Source organism: Echinococcus granulosus (genome assembly GCF_000524195.1).
Source record: "Echinococcus granulosus chromosome Unknown EG_S00002, whole genome shotgun sequence".
Taxonomy (NCBI): Eukaryota; Metazoa; Platyhelminthes; class Cestoda; order Cyclophyllidea; family Taeniidae; genus Echinococcus; species Echinococcus granulosus.
In genome coordinates, this window is record NW_020170382.1 from 973,230 (window position 1) to 998,287 (window position 25,058).

A 25,058-nucleotide genomic window follows, 5' to 3' on the forward strand; every position below is an offset into this window, starting at 1 on the left:
GGAGGAGGAGGAGGAGGAGGAGGAGGAGGAGGAGGAGGAGGAGGAGGAGGAGGAGGAGTAGGGGTTGTGCATAAAACTGCGCTTGGACGCACAAATGCACCACAACTGGCTAATTGAATAGGGGTGTACGTGTGTGTCTGTGTGTGTATATAATAGCGCCTACACACACGCACGCACGCGCTGGGTCGGTACGATCCCGTGTTCTCAATTCGATGACACAGCATCTCTCTGCCATGGGAGCAAAACCGCTTTGATCTTCCCTCCGTTTCCGCCCCTATTCCTCCTCATCCTTTGCCACCTTGCTAAGGCAATAACTGATGCAATCCGGTTACTCAAAATTGAAATCGCTAATGTATTTCATTATACTCCCTCTGGTTTCCTTAATTTAGTCTGTTTACGGATCATGAAATGTCGAATGACTAACATGAATCAACTAAAAAACTAATGTGTTTTGACAAATTTTAGTGCTCCTAGCGATCACAGTTGTTGTCACAGAGTAGCGTTGAATTTAATTCCACTTTCAAACGTATTTATTCACTTTGATGGTCAGTAAAAATCAGTCGTTAAAAATAAAATATGAGAAATTCCTTTTAAGTGAATGGATATGTAAAGAAACGAATTCCCTTTCACTCACAGCCGCTATTTCTGCAATTTCCCCCGATTAATATACGGCAGTTAAAAGAGATCAGAGTGTATGCATTCAAACCGTCTGGTGAAAATGAATAAACAGTGACCTTTCGTGTTACAAGAAGCCGAGAATTATCAAAGTAGACAGCTACGCCAAAGAAAAAAGGAGAAACGAATGTGAGTTGAGCCTTCGTGAGGCTAATTCAGATTATATATTTGATGAGATCGCCGTTTAGGTGTCTAAAACCTGTTAACGACAAAACATCGTCCAAACCTCAACAATGAACACATCAAACGCAGTGCTCAGTCAAAACGGAATCTATAAGCTGCACCAGCATCGTCGGACCTCAGAATCACCTCTTGGAAATGATTGCTTATCTTAAGATCTGCATTCCTGTTAAGCGAGTAATTTTTACACACCCGACTACTTTTTGAAGAGGCGCACCGAGGACGATGACCAAAACGATTGACAGGCTCTGCAATTGTGTCTTTAACGTCACTGACCGTCCCGGTTTTCCCTGATTTGGTTACCAGTCTACTGACATGCAGCTCCGTGATGAGTCTCTCAGCCCCTCCATGTATCGACAATAGAGGTACTTATAAATTCGCAAATCTCACGGTATAGTTAAGGGTGGACCTGACAATAAAATTAAAGCACTTCAAAAGGAAAAGAATAGTATTCATTGTTTTCCCTCTGACTTGAAATGACCTGGCATCGGGAGCTTATTTTACAGGAATTTTCGCAAGTAATTAATGCGACTACGCATCCTACGATCAAAAGGATTTGGAATGACAACTCCAGTACTAATGGAAGCAGTTTATTTATTCCTCTTTGCACAAAAGATCCAGCCATGGAGAAATTGAATACCGGCCATGCTTGAGACAGATTAGTCAGTAGGCTAATTTCATTTTCAGTTAAACAAGTTTACAAGCCTATTCATTGCGGTGGTGAGGAAGGGCAGGGCGGTCTGGTTTTTCCAGTGACTACCAGTTGTCGTTGACGGTAATAAAAGAGTCGCCAAATGCCGAAGGACAGTACAATGTCCTACTCATGGTGACTTCACCTCCATCTTGCAGCATAAAACGACACATCAACCACGGTATCAAACTGAAGAAGGCTCTGGATTTGGAAGCATAAACTCAAGTAAAAATCCTGTGCAACACCAATTGACCTATTCAACACAATCTGAGCTTCATTACGTGGTAAAATTTAATGAGTTATGTAACAAGTCGGATTGGCAAACAGTTCATTATCCCCTTGGGGCAGACTTGCTGCCCCAAATGAATGGAAACATGAGATCTTTCCTCTTTCTGCTGTCAGAAGTTGTAACAGTGTCTTGTTCTTCAGCAGCAGAATCATCTTTTAAGAAGTCACAGCTTCCACGACCGTTTTGAATGCATCAATTGCCTGATTAATGGCACCACATCACAGATTAGCAGATCAGATTTTTCACTAAAACATCGAAAATCCCCCTTCTTAGATCACAATCATTTCAACACTAAAATTGCAAATCTTGAGTATGGTAAAGGTACAAAAGAGTCTTTTTGGTTCTTGGTTAATTTAAAGTGGCAAAATTAGGAATCATTGCTCCAAATGGTATTACATGAAAAGAGTGGCTTTTACTAAGCATAATAGAATAGGATTTCTTTAAGTGGGTACTCCAAAACTATGCAGATTAATACCAAGTTGTCCTATTTCAATCTAAAAAGATACTACCAACGAAATATTCAACCAAACATAAAAACTGCTAAAGGCATTTAAAAATATCACCTTTGAGACTGGACCAAAGGATTTGTAAACACCCGTATCCTGGTGGAGAGTCTTTTCAGGTAAGAACAAAAGCCGCTCAATTCATTCGCCGTGTTTGTCAATTTGAAAGTCCAAAATGCAGACACTCCTATGGATTTAATAATTGGACGAGGATGACTTTCATGCCTTATAGTTGTTTGGTTTTATTCACAGATAGTATGAAAAGGGCACGAGAAAGGGAAGAAAGGTGGATACCAAATTAAGGCAAATTAACTCAAATAGGTAAAGGAAAACTTAAGACAGGCATACGCAACTAGTTCATATGTGTTGCTTCCGACACACTGAAGCTGCAAAGGGTTAAGTAAACCGCCCCGATTCACCGTCCTTTTCAATGAGCAAAACGAAGAAAAATATCCTTAAATATTCATAATATTATTTTAACTTAAACAGATGTGGCAACAAATTTAGTCGGGTCATCAACACAAGTATAGGCTAACTGAAAAAGGCCATCCTTGATTCGTTGCTCATGTTTCGTAGTTGTACTGCCGCTAATCAGTCGAGTCAAGCTTACGCTCGCCTAATCCGGCATTCAAGCGCATTTCCTAGAAAAGGCAGTGAACGGAATCGCAAAAAACTTCACTAATACTTCAGTTCTCTTGCATTACAATGCTGAAAGAACTGATGTCGCATGTTCAAATATTAGGACTAATTTCTCTTGTCACCATCAACGTCTCGCGAGACCAAAGAGGGTAAACACGCGTCACCGTCACAAGAAATGTAATCAGGTGGTAGATTAGGAGTACATCGACCGTACCATCAACAGTAACAATGACAACAACACCCCTCCCATTGTTTATTTATTGAGCTCTCGCATATACAAAAGAGGTACACAGAAGGTGACTTTGCCAGTAGCAGTAAATTGGGCGATTAAATTATCAAAGGTGGTTGTGTAAGCCCGCGGGGGCTGGGGATAGAGAACCAGAGTTGAAGGTAGAGGAGGAGCAAGAGCGAGGCGTTCAGCCACGACAAGCACCGACCGTGACCCTAACACACGCACCATTGAAGCGAGCTCGCACGCACGCACGTACGCACGGAGGCGCGCAGGAAGTCATCCCTAGCTCCAGGATGGTGGAGAGGGCGTGAGGGACTACCGTTATCCGCATTCCCCCAATCCCTCATCTCTCACACTCCTCTCTCTCTCTCCCTGTGTGTGTGTGTGTAGCGCGTCATTGCCGCCGTTCCGGTTGACAGGTTGTCTAGCTGCTTTGATGCGTGTCTCTGTGGGTGTGTACGCATACACGAGTCAAGTTTACCCGTCCTGCTTTGGCGACCGCCTATCTGCGGTGATTGCGGTAATATTGAGAGTCTTGAAAAGCAACGCTAGATCTCACTTTAGGGAAACAAGCGTCAGAAGCCATCCAATTTGGACGGAAATGGTGTTGCAGCCACACCTGACCTCGACTTTGAACTGACAAAAGTCACAAGTTTACTAAGTAAATACCATAATAACTCGAGATTTATGATTTGATTGGCCTTCGGAAAACAAGCTTAACAGATTTTAATAGAAAATAGATTCGTCTTCAAATAAATAATTTTGTTGCTGCTAGATAAATGGGTGATAATATTGCTATCAGTTGTCGTGCTGTTTGATTTGGTTAAACGGCTATTTTTTATTTTAATCTGATCCGCACCACTGTTCGTTCATTGAGAATCAAATTTCGTGGTAATTTAATTCAATAACTACCCAATCGGAAGAATCTGGTACAAGAGCGAAGTGCCGGTTTAAGTAGCACTTCAAAGTGCCTTCAGCTACATCATCAAGGGGTGTATCTAGAAACAAACGGTTTGACGGAAGTTGGTGCTATGCAAGCTGATGATATTTGTAAAGTACTGTTAAGCTTGAACATGAACTGCTTTCCAAGTCCAACTCAAGGAGGGAACTTCAAATGGTCTTTAAATTGTGAATCTTCACTCTGCGCGATCACCAGTAGACGCATTTCGAGGAAACAATATCGTCCATATACCTTCCACGAAGCATATATGTCTCAAAACCGACTTTGAACTCAAAGAGACTATGTTTAAAAAATCAGTGGATGCATTTTCATTTAACCGGTTCGGTGGGTGCTTGGATCAAAATGCTGGAGGCTTGGATGATTTTGAAGTGGGTAGGCATTAATTCGATGGATTTAACATTCACCAATGAGGCATCAATGTCAAAGTATAGTAATAAGAAGACGAAAACACTCTAATGGTACAATATTTCTTAAAAATTACCCATACCGCAAAATGGAGCGGTGGAAACATCTGAGTCTCAAGTAATCTCTTCTTAAAACAAAGGAGCCCTTTTTAAAAGATCTTTTCTATTGGTTGACAACAAAATTATAACATCTTGAGATGCCTATGGGGATATCATAACCAAGAAGTGCCCCGTAAGAATATGCACTGACACTGGTAGTTAAATTAGGACCTAGTTGTCTAATCATGTTGTCTCGAATTTTCCACTCCATCCACAGTCCTCTTTTCGTTACGTAACTTACACTGAATCATCAATACTGCCTTACACTTATTAATGTTGATTTGTGGTAGACACCTAAGTTCAAATAATCAAATTTTAACCAACACACGACCCAAACACCACTGCAGATGGAGCAATAAATTGATGAGTGCGTCAATTTGGCCGGAAGAGAGGTGAGTGGTAATCAAGAGACTTGATTGGCCCACGCTTCATCACTAAACCCTCGAGTGTGTCAGTCTCGGCAACTAAACCTCAAATCCAAATTAGCTTACCATTTTAATTTTGGGGACATCTGTCCTATCAATACAGCATCTTAGGATTAAACATAGTTATTAGTTCAGGATTTCGTAGGTGGTCATTACCACAGAGTTTGCCTTTGACGGCTGGTAATCAAAGATTCCTGTCATAGTCATTTAAGCTCATATTAACGTCCAAAGTCATGATAGATAAAAAGAGAGTAAAACTGTTCCAGTGGGCCCAAAAATAGCAATGCGGTGAGAGAAGCCTGATACTTCACAATAATGACAGTATCTTTAACGCGCACACACGCGCATACATGCACCATAGTACGGGTAATAAAAGGTAATAAGAAAAAACTCACATCGTGCAATAAAAAGCCAAACGAAGAAATATCTATGGCTCCCACAAGCACACACATTAGCACACACGCACGCATACACCGCACCGCATTCTTACCGCAATTGTCATTCGTTGGCTACAGCACACACGGCTTGTATCGGCACTCAACCAATAAGCACCGTGCGCTCTTGACACACATCAGGAGGTCAAGCCACATCGCACACCCCTGCCTGCATGCGTGCATTTGCGCAGACCTTCTATTGGCTAGCCACGCGTGACACTGTAATAGTACGTGCGCATTCCTGTGAGTACATACGCACCTGTGCATGCACGCAGATGTGGGTGCGTGTGTGTTCTCAAGCGTGCGTCAGTGTGTTTGCGTGCATGTGCGTATGCGCAACGTCAAAGTGCTGTCAGTCAGTCAGTTTTAGTTAATTTCCTCGCGCGTACGCAACCCTTCCTCTCTTGCGCTCTTGCTTGCTAGCCTGCTCACGCATACACTTTACAGATCTTTCACACCTGCTTCCGTTAAGGCCACTACTTCTTTGAGAGATATTCCGGCCCTCTCTCAGCGTGCGTGTAGGTGTGTGATTGGACAAGACTCTCTAAATGGGCCTCCTGCCGAAATTCGACGCACAGGAGATACTGTCTCTCCACTGCCCCCTTTGCTCATTCCATAGTCACTGGACAGAGAAGCTCGAATCTCACTTTGTGAAAAGCCATTTGGGCAGGACTGCGGAGTTTAATCTCTATCAATGTTCCATGTGCAAAAAGATCGCCTCCTCCAAAGCTTTCATTCTTGAACACCTGGAGCTTCAGCACAGATTAGTGAAGGAGGAAGTGGAAGAGGAGGAGACTCCCACTAGTCCTTCTTCAGACAGCGACGTGATCATGCGTTCAGACGGTGGAGAAATGGTTCAACGACCCGGCTCCACGCCTGGAACACACCTTAACGTCTCACAGGGTTGCGCAGTACCGATATTTTCGGGCCGCCTACGAGGTGGCGAAATGCGTGATGGAGAGTTCCACTATCAGTGCCTCTTCTGCGAGTTCTCAACGTGCAATAGGGAGGTGCTTGCCAGTCATTATGTTCATCATGGAATAAAAAATCTTCAGTGCTCGGAACGACCTCTAGCCGCAACTGCTGAAGCCTCGCAAATGACTACAAAGACGGTGCTGATAAAATCTAGGGAAAAGAGTTTAAAAATGGAAGATATGGAACTAGTAAGTTTGTTACCTTTCAGGTTTTGCTATTGCATTATTCCGCCTTGCTGGCTTTTGATCACTTCAATACTCTTTCAAGATGCAATTGATTGAAGGATCAAGTTCCATCTCCTTCCAAATTAGTCTTTAAGATCTATTTCAGACTATTTTTTTCAAAATTAGCATCGAAATTGCGGTATAACATTCCATTTCGGGGATGCCAATATCACAACCATTTATCTTTTCCCCAAAAAGATAGAAAGTGCTAGGCTATGTTTTCAAAACGAACTGTAGTGAATGTCTGCTCCGCTAATTTCAAGAAATTGGCCCACAGAAAGGGGACCGGTGTACTAGGGAGAAGGTGGTAATAGATGGATGGTGGAGCTTCTCGCTCTTCTAATTTCGTGCTTCAGTGAGTCTACGTAAAGGTGCTTCGATGGAAATTACCGTCTCTCCGGTTGAGTTACTTTGATGTGGGCTGACTGTCCACATTGATTTTTTGTGTGTGACTAGGAAAGAATGAAATCAAATTGCCATTTTTTAATTGGTATTTGTAGCTCTGATTATAACAATTTTTTTGGTGTCTCTAACCAACCTAATTATCACGTGAGAGCACTTGTGTGCTTGGAAATTCGAGAGGTCAAATTTTTGCCACAGTAAGAATCAAATTTGGGACTTCAAACTTTAGCACTTTATGGTTTTCGTCTATCAAATTACGACATAAACAGATAACTTCAAATGTTTTCATTTGAATGGAAGTCTCTTTTTTCGTCACGATGCTCAAGAGATTGATATTCAACCAAACAGCTCTAGTATTCACTGAGTAAATACGAACGTAGTGTCACCGTACGGAGATCAGCAGTCATTACAGCATCACGTCAGCCGCCTATTGCGCTGCAAACTAGTCTGAAGTGAAAGCCGACTAAGGACATTCTCGTAAAAAAGTGTAAAGTGCGTAAATACTGTGTAGTTTCGTGACACTTCATCTTTTTCTCCACTGATATTGAATGGGAGAAAAAAAATTATGTATGATCGGTCAATTTTTCTGCAAATTCGTCCTTTAAGATGAGATTTACAATGTTAGAGGATAAAGCTTTTAATGTAAATCTTCTACAAGGACTTATTCAATGGATTGCCATATTGCTTATATGGATTCTTCAGATATTAAAAATAACAAAAGAACATGCTGAGGTTGGTCCTCACCACGCCACACCAAGTTAAGGTGATGATAAAATGAAATGTCTAAGTAGGAATTATAACTCCTTACTTCCAAAGGGTTGACTGGTGGTATTCCCATCTACTTGACTGCTTGTCTGTCTGTCTTGACTCATCCATGTGCTCAGTTTTGCAAGGAAGCGGTGACTCAGAGCAATAACATCATCAAAGGTCGGCGATGTCCACTGAGAATGACCTCTCCTGTCCAGTTCTCTGCACTCTCCGCCTGACCTCTCTCATCCACCTAAAAAATGGGAAAACTCTCCAGTGTTTTGTTTGTATTTTTCGGTCCAAAAATTAAAGCCTCGACCACCCGGTCAGTCTGGCTTCGAGTATTAATGAAGAGAACTGATGTGGGGCAGAGTCTAATCGAGAATTCACACCTTCGAGTGTCTTAGCATGGGGTGGAGGGCGCGCAGAGAAGACCAGAGGTTGGACACGCAGAGAGCGCTTTTCGTACTTCCCTGACCCCACACACGCCCATACGTTCCCTTGTCTGTATTTTAAAATCTTGGAATGCATCTCAATTACCGTGGTGTAATTAATCAACCTGTTGTGCGATAACTTAATGTCATTTTTTCTTCATTTACGCCAGAATGGAATTTGGAAAAGCCTTCAAATTTCCGCTGTTTCATTCTCTAAACTAATCAGAACCAGTGACTGGTGCACAGTTCTTATGACTGTTTACATGCAGTACCGTCAGAAGTCCATTCTGTTTTCATTGCTTTAGAGATTGCGGAAACTCATCATGATTTGGTCAAAACTTTGGTAAATTGTTTTTAAAATCCGCTGTAATCTTCAGAAAATGCTATTTGAGTCTCATGAAACAATCGTTTCAACTTGGTATTGACAACTTCCAACGGCAACAAGTGGCTTAATTTTTACAAGACCTAAATCTTTGCATGCACTTTAGTGTGTTAGGTGTTCAGGGATATGTTCCCACCTAGAATTCACATCTCGCACCCTAAGGGCAAAGAAAAGAACCTTCTTAATAACTCGGCCTTAGCCTCTTGGATATCCAATTACTGTCTTTACACTTCTTTATCATTCACCATAAAAAAGTAGTAAACTTACAAACGCAGGGTTTCTTGAAGTAAAAAGGTTGTTCTTCCATGGCGATTTTTTTTCCTTTTACAACTTCACAAAATTCACGCCTAACACACGCGCACCTGATTTAATTGACTGCTTCACCCACGTGAATGTATCGGAGCCTTGATTTATACTTTTGGAAGTGACAAACTCAATCGAGGTAAAACAGTCTCTGATATCTGTCATCGTCAATAAAAAGAACTAGTATTTAGTTTGCCAATGTGATACCATCGTCACTTTCATATTGCTCGAATACGGCTTTTTGGTTCTTGGAGCAAGAGCCTAGTGAAGGCTTGAATTGTAAGGATTTCTGAACTTGGCATAGTAGACGTTGGTGGAGTCTACAAAGCGTATGCCTTTATTTGTACCTGTCTTTAAAAAAGGTGGGTATTTTTTACCTCACCCTAATTTTGATAAGTCAGAAGTTTCAGTTACCAAGACTCCATGGTTCAAGGTGAATTTTCTTCCAGATAAATGCGCCTTATCTGCTTGTCCGGCTTACAGAGAGGAGGTAAGAATTTCTGAGCTACAATTCCAAACGGGGAACCAATTCCAGTTGCGCAGGACGCCCTTTACAAATTTCTGATGTCGGGCATATTACCACAGTTTTATACGTTCAAACGATAGGAAATAGTTGCACTTCAATTTGGAAATGTGATATGAAGCACTTATCGTAATTCTGCGTTCTCAGTGGAATGCCAGTCTCTTATCATTTTTTTAGAACACCTTCATTTTGTTTGGTTTTTGTTACATTATAGGACTCCATGCCTCTTGGCACAGGTTTCTTAGCTTTCCGAACCGCCGATCAAGTCACAAATTCCTTAGCCCCTGTGATGATGTTATAGCTGTTGACACTCACTTCAGAGGGATTCTAAGACGTCTATTGAAGTCCAAAATGGGGATGGATTTCGTTTAGGTTATTATCACTATAGCAGCATAGTTTCATAGACAATGGAAGATTACAGTTGGTAATGATATCTTCGACATGTAGTTGTAGCTATTGAAATCCCACAGTGCATTGGGTTTTTTTAATGGGGACTCAAACTCAATTCGCTGTTGGAGCAAAGAGGACGTAGATTGATTATGATTACTCATTAATTTAGAGAGGCCATATGATTTTGTTGCAGACAATGTCTTCATAACAGAACTTACTTTTGTCACGACGGTACAATTTTCCGAATTTCTATTTACTTGAGTCGAGGAGAGGGAAAATAGGGTGACTAGAGCCGCCAGTATAGACCCTTTTTAAAAAACAGAATAATAGAGAGTTTCCTAATCCCTCAGATGGGAGAAGAGAGGAATAATTGACTGGACCCGCGGCCATGCCTTAAATGAAGGGACAGGTATAAAAATGACCTGAAACACAGCTTGTCAAGAAGCGTCGTGGAGTATTAGTGGGGGCGAGAGGAAACATCCACCGAACCAAGAGTAGACAATTCCATGCGGGTGGCATGACCTGCTTTCACTGCCACCTCGGAAGTCGCCACCACAATTGGGGTGGGAGGAAGGGGGAAGATTATTCACCTGCCACGTCAATTGCACACACACGAACTCAGTGGGCGGTCATCGCTCGAGTTATCAGGCCTTTCCCACTGTGTGTGAAGGAGCGCTACACTGTACCGAATCGCCTCTAAATCAACACACGGGCACACACACTACTGTCACACATAGGCACACAAACACATCATTCGTTCTCATGCCCTGCCTCCACACAGTCTGGACGGATGTCACCGCACTGAATGAGCAATCGAGCGCACACACCAGTGTGCGTACGTGTGGGTTTGTAATTGGATCCTTTCCGATTCGATCATCTTCGGCGGCTACAGTGAATATCTCTGCCTCTCACACACACAATCGCAAATCGCAACATCACCACTTGCACTGTTTTTCCAAGTATAGCTAGCTAGGTTCTTGTGTCACGCTCGCTACCTCGCTGCTGGTGTGTGTGCGTGCATGCTGCAGGTGTAACGATTCCTGGAAGGGATAGGCAGGAGTTGCCCCACCCAACCCCCCCTTAGTTGCCCCTTGCGGCCCCGTCCTGAATTATGTTTGTTTTGCATTGCAATGTCATCTGCCGAAGAGGCACACACGCACATGTTGGTGCATGCGTGAGTGCCACTGTTACGTTTCGCTTTGGCGGCCCGTCTGTCGGCCCGACCGGGTTGACTCACGCGTGCGCCGAGCAGAAGGATATGCAAAGCGAAGCAGACGTGCGGTTTCGTACACCGATTGAACTAGTTATCCGCTCACGAACCGTTGTTCACCCTCGCTCTCTCCCTCCTGTGGTCACTAGCGTGCGCAGTTCCCTTTTGACCGATGCGGGGAACATGGAACTTGGTCAGATGTTACACCTACTATGATGACAATATATCAGATAAACCAGATACTTACCCTATGTTTTCCATCCAAGAGATTGTGATCAATGATATAGATCTCAACTGTTATTAGTAGGTTCATCTTTGACAGAGGAGATAACTTGGCCAATCCGGAAGTACGATAATCCACTGAGCTTATATGGTTTTATTAGAAAATCCTTATTGGATTTTGAACCATGTTAGAGAAACAAAGTTGAGTCTACTGGCTTCTTCGCCGTCTATCGGGCAGCTTTTGGCAGTTCAGGCTGTTAATAAACCGCTTCTACCTTTGCTAATATAGCTAAATTTGAATTAAACGCTGTCTTGCTTGCTGACAGCCCATTTCATTTCGTAACAGATCAGTTACAGGATTGATATAAGACAATTATTTGTTTCTCTCATAATAAATCAGTAGCACATTCTAAACCTCCGCAACGTCTACTGAATCTGACCTTAAACTAATCTTAGTGACAATTAGACTTTTGACGTGCATCTCATGACGTTTTTTGTCAGTAAGGCTGCATCACTTTGGACCCAGTGCACGAAGAGAGCAAACTACGTAAGCAGGCATAATTGTCATCGATTGTCAAATGAATTGGGGTTGAAAAGTGCTATAGATTTCTAATTATGTAATTAGCATTGAAATCAATAATATTTGTGTTATTCTGACTGATCCACTTCCAGAGGCACGTATTCGAATCGCACTTGATCCGGAAAACCTGGGACATGGAACACCTGATGGTCAATTGGAGACCTCCCCTTATCTCTGGTATTGCCGTTTTATTTAAAATTACACATTAACATTTCTTTGCTCCAAGTTCTTACTTAAACATACCTCAAAACACTGTTTTTTTTAAAGTTTTACCTGGTGGAAACTAATCTAGTATTTTAATTAGACACATTTATTTTCAAGCGAAGAATGACGAATTAGTGATTTACGCAGGCAAAAATATATGTGGACTGTTAACTGACCGTTGCCTAAGCGCTTTCGATTGCACAGTGACTCATACTTCGCTGAATTTTCGATAAGTCATTGGCAGATTGACTATTTCAAGGCTACTGGCATCTCATTGACAAAATTTGGCTGCACAACCATGATATAATAATAAAATTAACATAGGATGCGATATTTCAATTGCTTTCAAGGAAACTCCTGACTTCCTCTTCTTATCCAGAGAGCCTGCTCTTCTACCCACTTTTAGTCATAACGAATCATAGTGAAGTTTACGTGAATATTCTTAGGAATCTATGCCAAAACTGCTTTCAGAGTTGGTTTTTTTTTTAGTGGCTACAATTTGGGGTAGATGGATAACATTATATTCAGTTGTGAACGCTGGTAGAGGGGAGCGAAATTTTGAGGCAAATACTAATCAGTGTCAATTTATTTTTTACGTCTTGACCATTATTACTGATATTTTTTGATCATTTATTTTCGAGCTAAAGTCTTGATGTTATTTATGCCTATGCTAGTAAGAGATTAATCTTTAAGTTATGAAATTTTCTCATAAAATGATGGGCTGAGTTGACAGCGATTTGAACTGAATTCAAAGCCTCCTTTTTAATCGATATCTGATCCCTGACCTCTGCTCTCTGCTTGCGTAAATCGATGAGACACTCCTTCTCACTGAGATCGATAATTCTGCTTAAATACTACTCACTTTTGCTAATGACTAAACTTCTGATACTCCTTATCTTCCACTAATCAGGTGCCATTAAAAACTTAAACCTCTTTAACAAAATGGTCGTCTGCAATGCAGAGGCTTATATTCAACCTTAGTATCCCAGTAGTTTCCAAAATACCACTTTCTCTTCACATTTTCATACAGACATCCAGACATTTTTTGTACAAGAACATGTTTTAGGTATAATTATTCTATGGGGATTTCCGTGGGTTAACAAATGACTATTGATAGCAGGAAATCGGATGTCGACAGTTCCTTCCCATATTGAATGCTCAATTGCGAGGATGCAATTACTCTCCCAGGAAAAATCGCTGTTTAGTTCATGTGTGAAGCCCGGAAAAAAAACTGCGCAAGCCCATCAAGTGTGGCTATAATGGACAGGGCGAGAGTGCTGAAAGGTTATCACTTGTCACAGGGTATTAGACAGCGCCTGCACGCACCATCACTAAGTCTTCTGTCAATCAGTCCTGACCAGCATTCTCTCGTTCTCTGTCTCCTGAGCAGGAATTATTGACATATGGAAATGAGCATGAAAATTCACCTCAAGGTGACGTGCATCAATAGGCATCTAATGACTGTGGTGGTGATTGTGCTCGAGAGCTCAATCGGTCGTCAATTCGAATCTAGGCAACATCATCGAAATACCACTGACAAATTCGTAAGTTCATCCCCTATACCTCTGGACATATGGGCCAATTTTCGTTTTTCTTTTCACAACGAGAAGCTAAATTTAAACGTATAGTTTTTTTCACATTTGCCATATAATAGAACACTGTTTAACTGGTCGACTTCGTTTCAGTCCCTTAAAGTAGATTAGGTAGGAAACTTTTTTGTCGCACTGTATAAATTTACTACGATACAACTTCCTTTTTTGCATGAAAAGTGTCTGTGAACTTATTTCAGTAATTTTCAAACTCATGACAAATTTACTGACGACATTGTGCTTCGCCTGTGCAAGGTACAAATTTGATCCTTAAAAATGCCCATGCGGAACATCCACATCTGTATGTGGGCACAACCATTAGACCATGGAAAGTTTCTGTGATTTTAGGCCACGATAAGGATGCCCTTTCTGGGTACTTTTGTGTGTTTATTTATCAGATGGCAACATGATGCTGCCTTTTGTCACTAAATTGTTTCCCTTCTGATGTTTGTCTCACGTCAATTTTTACCGTCTGATTAATCACAATGGGCTGATTTTTACCACCCTATTTACTATCTAAACACAGTGGCATGACCTCAGTGATATTTATTTCGTCGTACATTAACCCTTGGATTGTGGATTCGTAAAATTATCGGTCAGTGGGGCTTTGAAGTGGTCAAAGGTCGAGAAAGCTGAAATTTGTTAGTGTAGCCTACTCTTTTTCATCCAAACGTTCGATTCTGAAAACGTCGTCTTCATGATACGGAAGTTGCGAACAACTACAAATACAGGTGGCGTGACGAGACCATAATTTTGTGTACTAGAAGTAACACAGAAAAATACCGACGTAACGGATGGATGAAGTATTGAAAAGATCAACGAATGTTAGCTTATAGAGTTTGCTAGTTCGAATAGCGGCTCTTAGGTGTAAATTTACGATGGCTAGTGCTAATTGGTAACTTTACGAGCACATTTGTTAAATGTCAGTTAGTGGAGAAGTAGGAAAGATGGTTGTGTTTATTCTTATAGTTGTTGCGCCAGTGTATGCTGTTTCGGCTAGTGCTAGTATTGGCTTTTTGTGATCGACTTACGTCAGATCCAAGACCCTGTGGGTAGTGCGGATCCAAGTCGGGCGTTGTGGTGATTGTGGATGTGTCGCACCTTCGATCGTGTGTATGCGTGTGTCGCGCTATATTTCCCAGGCCCACTTTTCTCCCCGCTGCTGCGTTGGCGAGAGGACAAGAGACTGTGTGCGTGCGCGCGTCCGTGCACACATTAACAGCAAGCGTCTGTGATGTTGGCTTTGAGCCAGCCGCCGCTGTCGTCGTCGTTGTTGCCGCCCCATGGGACTGGCGTTAGCAGCAGATCATCCCCACCGCCACCACCACCCCACTGCTAGTCAATTACGCCGCGTTTCTGACAGGCCTGACACTCACAAACAGGCAGGCAGGCAGGCGGGCAGACGATGTGAGGCGGGGCGAGGCAAGACGCAGCGAAGCGATGTAAAAGCGCGGATGCGTGCACATTTGAGTGCGTACGTGTGTACGCGTGTGATCGTCGGACGCGACAGCCGCTTGACAAGGTACTGTAACTCGCTTTGGGGTGGGGGGCGGACAAGATCACAGAGATTTGGTGGAAGGTGGCGGTGCCAGCCTTAGCAAATGCATTTGTTCTTATCTAAAATGAGTGAAAAAAGCACACGCAAAAATTAGTGGACTGTCTTCCTGCCTCACTTTGCCTTCAAATAGCATCAGCTGATCAAACAATCGAAGCAATGATTGCTCAGCCTTCCGCCCATTCAGTGAGCATTGCAACGGTCTGTCCACCCATAGTGGCTCCGTAAAAATACGAGGCTGTCAGCGAACAATTCATACTAGTTCACAATCCGTCTCTTTTTACCAAGCTAAATCCTGTATAGGCACTGCTAGATTCGGAGAATCTTGGAGGTAAGGCTTAATTTATCTCTACAGAAATCAGTTAGGAGCTAGTCGATCAGGGTTCCACTGGTTCAGGTCCGTTAAAGTGGTTTATTCGCATTTGTTGAAAAAGAAAGCATAAGCGAAGAAGAGATCATGACAGCCAAACTAAGGAGTCGGTGGGATAACGACGAATGACAGCCGGGTTGAGAAGGTTTAAAAGCTCTCGAGGGCTTTTGCGTCGCCTTTTTTGTTGCGTGAGCGGACGGGCACGCATGCACGCACACACGTACGCACACACGAGTGACAAGCGCCCCACACATTCGCGGCCCCTGTGTAATTGTGAAAGACGACACGTAGCAGCCGCTACCGCCACTGCCACCCCTCTCAACAGGAGGTGGGGTTGCGAGCAGGAGCAATCGATAACTACAGTTGCCGCCACCGCTGCTGCTAAAGCCAGCGCATTCTCACTATTTTGCTCACACAGCTGCCCTCCCTCCATCCGCGCGTGTCCGTCCCCCTGTCTGCCGGTCGGTCTGCCTGTCCGCCCGCCTGTCTCACCGCAAAATGACTCTGACGTTTGGCAGCATGCGCTTAGCACTTTGATCTTTGTCAGAAAGGCGGATGCGGTCGATGGAGTGGGATCTTTAGTCTTTGAAAATACTAACTAGGTTCATTTACCTAGATCACCTTCCAAATTCAATTAGCTAAACACCGCTATTGCTACCCAACTTTCCTCAGTGTACAGTCCACAATATCTAGTTTCCCATACTAATGTTTTCTCTGCTCAGTGGAGTTCTTTCACCGGTGATCAGAAAATGTAAATATTTGCGTGCCTAATTAAAACTGCGGCTGTAGTACTTCTACGATGACACCTAAGGACTAGTTGCCTAGACACTTAGACGACACTATTGGCAGATCATTAAACCGGTCATAATGCGGAAGACTGGTTACAATTAGAACGAATATCAACACACTATTAAGTGGGCCCTTTTTCCAGAATGCTGACCTGTCTTCGAGTATTAGCGTTATCAATCAAGAATTTTGGTAAGCTTGCGCTTCTGTTGAACTATAAAATCAGACATCGTAGTTTTGATATCATCTTCCATGGGTTTTCTTATGTCATTCATAGGAAGGTAAATTTATGCATGAAAAATACTGATATACTAAAATAAGTTAGTTTAACCATTGAAGCCGTGTCTGAATTTAAATAGATTCAATACTCTTTGCCATCCCATAAAATGACTACTTCAAAACGTCAAAACGTGGGGAATTGTGCATTACCTTTCTTATAATTGATATCACAGACCGTGGCAAAATAAGCAAATCGGAGTGAGGGCAAGCGACGTCATCCGTGAAAGACTCTTGACAGTGAGGGGGGAAAACACGTCTGTATGATAGGGTCTCGTCAAATGTGTTGAATATTCACATACCCACACGCATATACACGCATCCACACAGGCGGCAGAAATTGCGCAAACAGCAAAAACGTCTCTGTGAAAATTGATATCTCCCGTTTCTTCTCTGGGCCTCTGTGTGTGTGTGCGGTGTGCGTCCCTGGGAGTGGGTGGTTGAGCGAGCTGGCAAGCGAGCAATTGAAGCAGCAAGGCAACCATTTAGTACGTAGTCACAAGGTGTCACGCTGATGTTTTGAACGCGCACTCTAATTACCAGTCTGCTTGGCTTAGACAACCCCTTGACCGACTTGATTATTTGTCCCTTACCTCACCGCCCATACGGGACATAGAAAGGCCACCGTATCTGGAATGAGTTCCCACTTTGTGATTGTGTTAACAGATGGTTTGCCCGAAAACAGATCACTGTCTGTCTGTCGTGGGTTGATGTGGCGATTGAATGAATGATTGACAGTTAGATGTCACTTTTTAAGCAGGCGACACTTTTAATACCCACTTTGTCTGTCATCCGTTCACAGTTAGGGTCATGTTTCAGCCCCCTTGTAAATTTGCCCTTTGCCCACATCAAAATATCATGCGTCAGCCTAGTGAACGCTTTTCACTGAACAAACAATGATGAGACAGAAGTCTTTCATATTAGCGCGAGTTGACTAATCCCACATTGCCCGTAATTACCGGAAGCTCTTAACAACATCGCCTAATATTTATTCGCAGGTTGCCTTGATTTACCTTTTGCCAATCCACTCTCAACTGAATGAAAATCTGCTTCGCTTCGGAGTTTTTGCTCTTTCTTATTGGAGTGGCATAGCGTCCTGCTTCCAACTTTTTAAATATACCATTAAATTAAGCAATGATGTCTTATCAAACAATGGAAATGGCCCTAGCTATTATGACGATTTTGCCTCAATACAGCTACACAAAAGTTTAGTTCACTAATAACCTAGCAGGGAAAGAACGAATTTCCTTTTATTTTTGAGGTCTAAGGTTTCCTTCAAGGAAGAGTAGTTAGTTTACCATTTTTTTTTTAATATCACTGCATTATTGCGCTTAAGAAAGACGTCTTATTAAAAGCCAGTCCAGACAAATAAATTGTCATGAAAATATTATTGGTATAGTAGTCATAGCCAATTCATTAGCCGGTGCTCATCTTAAACCATGAAGTTTTCGCCTCAACCTAGCCATAGTAAGTGTACTTCGAACCTCGTCGTCTGTCTTGATTGATCCATCATCAACCCGCTCAGGAACGCATCACTGAATGAATAAAACTTTCATTACATCTAAGTTTTGAGGATATTTTACAGAATGGTAGACCCTAATAAAGTTCAATGGCCTCACGCAGGTGGTGGTCTACTGCTTTTATTGTTTTCCCTTTAGAAAATACCAACGCTTAATGAAATTACAATGTTTGCTGAGCAAATAAGTTTGAATTAATAAACTCAGAAGGGAGTGTATTGGAAGTAGCCGTAGCTGCCGTATTGTGAATCATGAAGATGCCGCCTCAGCATAGCTGTACGAAAAATGTTTTTGTTCTTTGCCATCTGCCTTGATTAAGCCATTGCACGAATAAATAGCCAAAAGTTTGTTTTACGTCTTGGTCATGCGAAATCTTTAACGGAGCGATAGAGTTCAACGCGATTTAATGACTTCAAGTGGCAGTTAGAGTTGTGTTTCTGTTGCTTTTAAACATTACTTATATAATTAATTGCAATGAAGATGTTAAACGGTAGTTTAGAATAATGAGTTATAAGCAAGGTCCATCAAAATCGTTCTCGCCACGCAAAAAGACATTTCTTCATTGCACCAACGACAAGTATTGGTCAAATATGCTTATGAATACAGTGTGCGCTGAATACTGCTACCTGTATTGATTGACAATGACGTGAGACATTGAATTGAATGAAGAAATAGTTAAATCCATGGTTTTCCTCTCTTGTCTCCTCTTTCTCCTCCACCCGCCATCACGGCGGTAGCGGCAGGAGTAACACTTAATTCCCCTTTTTTTTGCCTTTTTGCACCACAAAGCGAAGCAAGTACACAACTATGTTTTACCACATGTGCGTAGAGGAGGCAGTCAAAACCGTTACACGCACGCGGGTGTATGCATTCGCGTAAAAACGTGTGGCGTTTGGGAGCAGAAGCTAGTGGGAAAAGAGCAGAAGACGGCTCCCTCTCCTCATCCTCAAACTTATTCTCATCCTTCTATCATCATCACTGTCATCATGCTTACTTTAATGACTCAGCCTTATTCACACTTACTTGTGTGTCCTGAACAGATGTGAAGTGTGACGTGTCTAGACTGTGATTACTAGGGAGGCGATGGAGGGGTTGTCAAGGCTTGTTATAACACAGCTGCAACCACCTCGGTGTTGAGACCGAACTGCCATGGTTAATCACCTCAATTCATCGACAGAAGCTATGGCAACGAGGTGACGACTTATTGACGAAATACAGTACAGTGAGGTCCAACTGTCAGCTCCTTACAAAAATGCATCACAGTACGCTACTTTCATGGTTCACTTTGTGCCATCATAGATTGCAAGTCGTTTGATGCTGATTTTCTAACTTAATAAAATGGAGTTGGGGAGATAAAGAGAAGGAACGGATTGATAGGTTCTTTCATTACTTGGCTCACGGAGCAGCCAGTAGTGGAAGTGGAGGGCGGACGCAGTGATAACCAGATGGCGGAGGCAGACTTTGATTACTTTGTCAGATTGTGTGAGCCTCCTCGTGCTTCTATTTTATCGCGCAATTAAATAAATCAGGCCTTGTAAGATTCTTGGAATTCGGTGCATCTTACACAAAGTGAGTTTTGCTTTCGGAAGAGTGGAGTACGGGGATGATTTCTGTCTCTATTTGCCTTTTCGCCCTCGTGATTTGATAGTGCGGCGGCAGATATCGTGTGGTACCGCTACTTCTCTGCCTAATTTTTTTGTTCTTACGCCTTCAACAAGACCTACTAAGGTGGCGGTAGTGTCTTTTTTAAATGCTTCAACTGCTTCCCATCACTGCCTCCTCATTTTCCTTGGGGAGTGTCACCGGCGGTAAACTTCCTTCTCTCCCTGTAATCCTCTTTTGCCATTCTGGTTTGCTACTTTTTGCCACTCTGTACGTTAAAGAGGCGTTAATTACACTTTCCGCGTCCACAGATATATATGGAGGAACTAGTGAATGAGTGAGTGAGTGGGCAAATAGGGCAGATGATGCTCGATCCAGCCCACTGAAAACCCATGCTACGATACTGGAAGTATATGTAAGCATTTATTATTGAGTTATAGGCTCATTGAGAACCCCTTTATCTACCACCAGACAAAAGTGTAGGTGAAAAACTTGCCATCTTCAACTCTCAACCGTTCTAATCACTTCCCAAAGAAAGGAAATGCATGCAGACTGACGAGTTTGATCGAGTTGTTGGATGGATACAGATGGAAATAGTTTTCAGTGCGTCACTCCCATTACCGAACAGGTCACTTAATTGAGGAACAGCAGCCACAGCAACAATGGCAGGAAGCTTGGAGAAGTCTCAACTTTCTCAACAAACTAATTAGCAAGCTGCTGCTTAATTGATAGCTTCGTACCCGCGCGCGTGTAAGACGGTATCTGGTCGCCTGTCTCATCAGATGTCTTCTCTGTTCGCATCTCTGCGTTTGTGTGCTCCAGAAAAGTGCGAGACGTATGTTCGAATTGATGCTGTTTATGCAATTACCATAGTCTCTAATCAGTCTCATGGCATTTCGAGTGCCCATCCTCCTTCACCTCCTTTTCTCTCCTAATCACGAAAGTTTATACCCTCTAATTATGCCCAGAAATCCACTCGCATTCATCCTTGGGAGAATGCTTGCGATTTTGCGTCGATTTCGATGTGTGTGTGTGTGTGTGTGTGTGCATGGACTTTGTTCGGTTCCGTAAACAGACAGCGGTTTTTCGATCAAAGAAGCTGTTGGTCGCTGCGAGAAAAGCGGCAGGTGTACTGCTGCCTTTCCATTTACTGCCCGCCCCGTTTCAAAGCACTCCTCTGAAGCTTCCAATTAACCACCAACCTGTAATTGTGTCGCATATGCCTCCTGCCTTTCCTCCGCACCACCTCCGACCCATGTAGCTATAAGGGTTAACCAGGATTGAATATAAACCACATAAAGGGTCTCTAATTGACAAAGGCGGTGTTTGCGAATTAATAGGAAACTGGAGGAGGGAGAAGTGCAATTATTTGTGAAGGTGCAAGCTACCAGACTAAGTCGAAGAAGAAAATATGAAATCTCAGAAGACTAGCCTTGTTATCGAATAAAAGAAAACGACACAATTATCTACATGCCTTTGAATAGTTTATATAAAACAAAGTTATAACCATCCATTTTAGCGATAAACAAAAATCCAGTGCATACATATAGTGGAATTCAAAATAGGATTCGTAGTTATGTCAAACTTTTCCATCTTGGCAGATTAGTTTTGCACTTGGAGTAAACGATTTTTTCAGGTCAGAAACCGGCCTGTTTGAGTAAACTCTGTTATTCCAAAATCCATTTTTGATTGGATCTGATCGACTGAATTTTATGATTATTGAACGTCCTTCGAATCCCATTTCATTTTCTAAGGGCCACTGCAGTATTCTGACTTAATGATGATCACTTCCCATCAAATCAGCGATATTAACGGTGCCATAATGTTCAAAAGCACTGATTTTTTCTAAATATAAATACCCTTTTCTTTTTTACTTTAATCTAAACGTTATTCACTGTTTTTCATAATCTATGCCATTCAACATGATCTTGATATTAAAAGAAGCTGGAGTATGGATAAGCCTATCCCCATACATAATAACAAAGCTTGGTGACATCCGTGGACTCCAAATATAAATAGTCCGTTTTCATAAACCTACGTAAATGTCAAATCTCATCGCTTCTCTTGAGCTTTTGTTGTCTGTCGCAGAGACTGTCAAGTTTTGGGGACTATTTCAAAAAAACCCTTTACTACTACTTGATATAACCTTAAAAATGATCATGTACACGTGTTTAAGGAGCCTTTATTTATGCCAAAAAGCTAAGCGTGTTGCTGGTAGGAAAAATGAGGAATCGTTGTAACTCGTTGTTTGCTGGTTGCCTTAATTGACGGACATGCAGTTGTGCAAGGAGTCGATTATGCCAATAATTCACGTGCGCACGCATTTCGTAACACAGGTGGCACTGATCATGTGGAGGATGCGAGGGTGTGTGCGTGCCTCTATCTTCATCCAAAGATAATCGCCTTCTCTCTCTCGCTATCTATCTCTAATTGGTCCAAGTACCGAAAACTGGTGCAACCAGCTGGGCAAATAAATCACGACCTGGGTCCTCTCTGTTCTCCATCTCTCTCTCTCACCTGGTTTTTTGTGTTGATGCACTAGTGCTGGTGTGCATACCCGTGTCTGTGTGCTTGTGCTCCCATCGTAGACCCCTCTTTAAATGCCAATAGGTACCCCCTCTCTGCCCAACCCACCCACGAGTTGATAGGAGACAGCCTTTGGCCAATAAATTTTCTTAAAAGATTCTCAGTGGGTCTGAAAAATATATCACGTCGTCAGATCTCACCCTTGCATCAATCACTTTTCCTGCCCTGCAATATCTCCGCTCTTACACCATTTTGCGCGCACATGCGCACGCGCCCGTGTGCGTGTGTTTATATTTACATCTTATTTTTCCTCTACATTCAGGATAAATCCAGGTCTTCCAGATCAGAACAAATAGACTCTTCGAGAGACCTCCCGGTGAAGGTGGCTGCTAAGTCCCCCGAGAGGGAAAAGGAAATACCTAGAAAACGAATACAACGCTGTCCCTCGCTATCAGTCTTCACTGAATCAATTCCTCAGCCTACTGATATGACCGAACCTTGGCTACCTAATCTCTCGCAAAGTCTTCAAGCCCCCGATATAATGAATCCCTTCATGTTGCCGAGTCCCTATTGGCCCTTTGGTGGTCTCTCCAAGCTCGATCAGATGACCAGCGCGGCTGCAACAGCGATGCGACAGTTGATGACACAACAGATACCCGACCGCAAGACGACCGAACAGTCGGAGACTCGAGCTCGGGCCCCCACCACCAGCTTCTCCGCTTCCCAGTTGGCGGCGCCGACGTTTGAGTCACAGAGCCGCCTCCCCCCAATCCCTCCGCCCGCTCCATCAATCTCCTCGACCTCATTGACCGCGGCGCTGTCAGCTTGGTATGGTCAACAGGCATCGCAGCCACCCACCAGGATGTCGCAGTTTCCTTCCGACACCATTATTGGTGATCAATGTGCTTCTCCACCATTGCCTCCACCGCCACCGCCACCTCCGTCTCAACCCACTGCACCACCCCAAAATCCCAACCTCTTCAGATCAATGCTATCGGCGGCGATGAGTCAACAGCAGAAGGAGGCTGGAGAGGTGGCAAATAATTTTTCCATGGAGGGAGCGAATTCCTCTACTGGATCCTCCTCTGCCACCTCCTCCTCCTCTACATCCTCTTCCCTTGCAGCCATGATGGCTGCCGCGGCTGTGGCGATGGCAGGTCTCTGCAGGAATCAAACAGTTCCATCCTTCACAGGCATGGCTGACACGGAGCCATCGGCCTTCCAAATTCCGGAAAGCCAATCAAACGGCGAAAATACTGGGCTTAATCTCTCCACAACGGGGAAAGAGACATTTGGTGAAGACCATACGTCAGTTTCAGCAGCATCGGTGACAGCGGTGGATGACATAGACGATGAAGACATTTTTCTTCGACACATGGAAAAGGGCGGCGTGCTACGTCGCCGCAAAATATATCGGAAGCGTGACGCAGAGATGAGAGGAGTGGGGACTAAGAACGAGGCATTTGAACCTGGTCTACAACATCTCAACCTCCACCACATCATCATCATCATCATCATCATCATCATCAGCAGCAGCAGCAGCAACAGGCGTTAGCACGTAAGCTCTACTCAAAAACCAGTTAACCATTTATTAATCTAGTGTTTGAGCTATTCAACATGTTTTTCGCCCCACGTCAGTTGAGTTTCCTGGCCGAGCAGGTTGACTTGACAGGTGGGTAGATAGGTAGTCATGACAGATCGGATATGGGTAAGGAGGGGCGGAAGGGAGGTAGTGGCGGAGCAAGCGAGAGAGGAAGCAAGGGTTGGATCTATCGATTAGGGCTTTTATCTCCCCTCCAGCCTGTGTGTATGTGAGGCAGGTGGAGAAGGTAGAAGGGGGTACATTGGGAGAATGATTGGCGTTACACTTGAGTTTGGCCACACCATCAAATTTGGCAGTGTTTTGATAGACAGACAGACGGACGGACAGGTGGGAGGGAGAATGAGGGAAGGGTAGAAAAACAGAACGGCTGTGTGAATTCGTATGACACAAGGGCAGACTGTTTTTTGTCCTCTCCATTTTTTATTATGTTAAACCCCGTTACAGCCTTCCTCTATTATTGCACCCCATTAAAAAAACTTATTTGTGTGGCAGTGAAATGATTCATGGTAGATAATGAATAGGATCGCCGACTTGTGCAAGTGACCGGATGTGCTTATTAAGTGAACATTAAGCTAGCTAAATCGTACTTAGAAATTGCACGTGTTCGTGCTTGCGCTAAGACCTCCATTCTTGAACATTTGTTAAAGTATATCGTAGAAATTTGGTTGTTTTTTTGCTATTTTGACGTAATTATTTTTCCGAAAGAAAATATTTCGTAGCATCATCGGCACCACGTAAAATCATTATTGTGTACACGAAAGTGTCCATGCACAAGCATCTATTTTAGAATGCTCAATTGGCTTCTATCTCTCATATTCTCATCAGTTCAAATAAATCTACGCGATCTATCTGTCTTAATAGATATCATTGCAGTTGCATTGTTTATTAATGCGTTAAGTGCTACCTTATGTAAACTGTCATCAAATCCGAAAGATTTTCAACTTTATTAACGTGCTTTTGGTGAAATTTCAGGAGAAACCCTTATTTTAGCTCACGTATGGATTGGTGACCGGGATAGCGTGTTTTTATTGCTCGTACTTTTCATTATAAGTGATCCGCAACTTCGGCAAATCAATGCCAATTTGACAAATATCCCAACATTCCAC

At 42.9% G+C, this 25,058-nt stretch overlaps 2 protein-coding genes across 2 annotated transcripts in view; both read left to right on the forward strand. All coding sequences in view use genetic code 11, as the record gives it.

Moving 5' to 3' along the window:
* EGR_00487 (hypothetical protein) overlaps positions 1–2,640 on the forward strand; it is a gene marked incomplete at both ends in the record, with an annotated part of 10,638 nt that extends 7,998 nt beyond the window's left edge. Inside the window, 2 exons of the mRNA XM_024489736.1 lie at positions 466–549; positions 2,382–2,640. Of these exons, the coding sequence (XP_024355733.1) occupies positions 466–549; positions 2,382–2,640 (343 nt within the window). The remainder of the gene's footprint in view (positions 1–465; positions 550–2,381) is intronic.
* Positions 2,641–6,080: 3,440 nt separating this feature from the next.
* EGR_00488 (hypothetical protein) lies at positions 6,081–23,904 on the forward strand (the record flags this gene model as incomplete). Its single annotated transcript, XM_024489737.1, has 2 exons — positions 6,081–6,695; positions 22,672–23,904. The coding sequence occupies 2 exons, from the start codon at positions 6,081–6,083 to the stop codon at positions 23,902–23,904; spliced, it is 1,848 nt and encodes a 615-aa protein (XP_024355734.1).
* Between the last annotated feature and the right edge of the window lie 1,154 nt (positions 23,905–25,058).